General features: G+C 77.2%; 1 protein-coding gene across 1 annotated transcript; it reads right to left on the minus strand.

Moving 5' to 3' along the window:
• NKX2-3 (NK2 homeobox 3) lies at positions 1 to 2,393 on the minus strand. The gene is made up of 2 exons (XM_075155464.1): positions 1,543 to 2,393; positions 1 to 831 (listed from the first exon to the last, which is right to left on the minus strand). Exons 1-2 carry the CDS (start codon positions 1,883 to 1,885, stop codon positions 191 to 193), a joined length of 984 nt encoding a protein of 327 aa, XP_075011565.1. The 5' UTR covers positions 1,886 to 2,393; the 3' UTR covers positions 1 to 190.
• Between the last annotated feature and the right edge of the window lie 550 nt (positions 2,394 to 2,943).

A 2,943-nucleotide genomic window follows, 5' to 3' on the forward strand; every position in this document is an offset into this window, starting at 1 on the left:
CGGCCCCGCACCGCGGCCCGCGGGACGCCGGGGTCCCGCCGCGCCGTCCCGCCACCACCGCCGCCGCCGCTCCTCCGGTCCAGGGCGCGCGTTGCGCGACGCGCAGCCGGGCTGCGGTGCGGGTGATAACTGGGCGCCGGGGCCGCCGGGCCGTCCTGCCGGTCCGCTCCCGGCCCTCAGTGCGTGCGGGCTACCAGGCCCGGATGCCCTGCAGTGCGCCCTGGCTGCAGGAGGGCCCCGCCGCCGCCTGGTGCAGCGGCTGGCCGCTGCCGCCGAAGCCCCCCAGGCCGCCCACGTTCACGAAGGGGCCGGCGGCCGCCGCCGGGCTGCAGGCGGCTTGCATGGAGGCGCCGCCGGTGCCCGCCGGGTAGGTGCAGCCGTAGCCGGGATTGTAGGAGGCGGCGTTGCCGTAGCCGTAGGCGGGAAAGCCGTTGTAGGAGTAGGGCCCGTTGTACGCCGAGCTGTAGCCCTGCGACCCGCCGAGGCACGGCTTGCCGTCGCGGACCAGCACGGGCACGGCCACCCTGCGCGGCGGCGGCGGGGCCGCGGGGCCGCCCAGCTCCAGCGACTTGTCCTGCCGCTGCCGCTTGCACTTGTAGCGCCGGTTCTGGAACCAGATCTTCACCTGCGTGGAGGTGAGCTTGAGGCTGCTGGCCAGGTGCTCCCGCTCGGGCGCCGACAGGTAACGCTGCTGCTTGAACCGCCGCTCCAGCTCGAAGACCTGCGCCTGGGAGAAGAGGACGCGCGGCTTCCTCCGGCTCCGCTGCTTCGGCCTCTCTGCCTCCTCGGCCTTCTCCGCCGCATCCAGCGGCTTCTTCAGGACGCAGCTCTCTGCACGGGGGAGCACAGGTCACGGCTGCGCGTCGCCGACGCCGGGCGCTCGCTGCTCCCGACGGGCCCCACCGGCGGGCGAGAGCCCTGCGCCGCGCCGCGCCCCGGCCGACCCCGCGCCGCTACGCGCCCGTCGGGGAACGCGGTGCGGGCGGGGAGGCAACGCCGGGACCGGCCGCCTCCGGCACCGCCTGTGTTTGCAAGGGGCCGGTTCGGGCGACGAGGCCGGACGCGTCCTCGCGCCTCGGGGCCGGCTGCGGCATTACTGCGGCGGCACCGCGGGGCCGAGCCCCGGGGCGCGCCGCGCACGACGCCGGGCACCTGCTCCGCCGCCTCGCTCCCGGAGGGCCCCGCCGCAGCGGGCGCGGGCTGAGCCTAACTCGCCCCGTTCTTCCCTCTCCGCTACCAAAATTGCGGAGCGCGGGCCTGATCCGGCAGCTCCGGATCGGGACCCTGCGGAGGCGGTTCCCGCGGAGGCGCTTACCGGGGAGGCGGCGAGCCAGGCGCGGAGAAGGGCGGTGGCAGCCCCACGACGTGCTAGTCCCGGCTCGACATGCCCAGGGGATGCGGCGGCGGCGGGGACCGGGCTGCAGCGCCGGGACCGGGGCTTCGCGGGGCGATGCCCAGCGGGCTGGGAAGGCACCGCGGGGAGCGAGCGCGGGCCCGTCCCGGCGCGGCGGTGCGGGGGAGCGCGGCGGGGCCGATACTCACTTGGGTCGCGGGCCGTGGGGTCCAGCTCCTCTCCCGGGCCGGGGGCCTCGCAGGAGCCGCGCAGCACGGCGTGCACGTAGTTGTCGGCGGAGATCCGCGCGTCCGCCTGGCTGCCGGGCGCTGCCATGGGGCTCAGGTAGGACAGCTTCTCCTCCTCCTCTTCCTCCTCGCCGTCGGAGAAGCGGGCGCCGTCGGCGGCCGCCAGCAGGCAGGCGGCGGGGTGGAAGTGGTGCTCCAGGTGGTGCGGGAGCTGGGCCCCATAGTGCGGGTCTTGCTGCTGCTCCAGGTTGAGGATGTCTTTGACAGAGAAGGGGGTGGAGGTGACGGGGCTCGGTAACATCATCGGGGCAGCGCAAGCGGCCAGGCAGTCCCGCGGGCCCGGCGGCGCTCGGGCGGCGGCTCGGCGGGGAGCGCCGCGCCCGGTGCGGGGGGAGCAGGCAGCGCCGAGAGACGAGGGGCCGCGCCTGCTCCTGTCTAAGTTGCCTCCATTAGCCCGGCGCTGGGGGTCTGCGTTTTGTTACAGCTTCTGCAGGGACAGCCAAGGGCTCGGGAGCCTCCTCTGCCCCGGGCCGGCACGTCACGGCAAGGAGGGGCCGGGGGCCGGGGGCGGCCTCGCCATTGGAGGGAGGGGGAGGCAGAGCCGGCCCCCTGCCCGGCTCCGGCCGCCCGGCCAGAAATAGCAATGTATTAAGGCTGCGCTCGGGGAGGCCGCTTCCCCGCAGAGCGCCCCGCCGGCCCGGCACCCGCCCGGCGGGCGCGGGGACGGTGCGCCGGGGTCGGGGTCCCCGCAGAGAGCCGCGGCCGCCGCCGCCGCGCCTCCCAGTGCTAAGCACGTGTAGGTAGGTAGGGACCCCCGCCCTGGCGCGCCCCGCTGCCCCTGCCGGCACACGGCGCGGCCCGGCCCCGGGAGAGGCGAACACGTGCGGCCCCGCCGCCCCGGCGTCCCCGTCCCGCCAGCACGGCCGCCCGCCGGCCGCTCGGCCCCGCAAGTGCCTCCCGCCGCCCAGGACGCGGCGCGGAGGGGAGGTTCGCCTCCGCAGCCCCGCACTCCTCCCGGAGCCGACGGCGGCCTCGCCGTCCCGGGCAGACCGTAGCCGCGCGTCGTACACGTAGCCGACACGCTCCTCATCCCCTGGCACCCCCGGTACCCCCGCCGGCGCCCCCGCAGATCCCCCCGCGACCGGCCACTCTGCCGCCAGCCCCGGCTCGCCGCAGCCGGTACGCAGAGCGCCCGCCCGGAGGAAGGCGCGCTCCGCCGCCGCCGCCGGATCGGGCCCCGCAGCCCCGCGACCGCCAGGCCCAGCCGGGCCGACCCAGGTCGGGCGGGCAGCCCGGGGCCGCGGCGGTGCGGGGCTGGGGTGGAGAGCGCTACTCCGCGCCCTTCGGTGTTTCCTTTCGTTT

The sequence above is a fragment of the Calonectris borealis genome, chromosome 7, assembly GCF_964195595.1.
Source record: "Calonectris borealis chromosome 7, bCalBor7.hap1.2, whole genome shotgun sequence".
Lineage (NCBI taxonomy): Eukaryota > Metazoa > Chordata > Aves > Procellariiformes > Procellariidae > Calonectris > Calonectris borealis.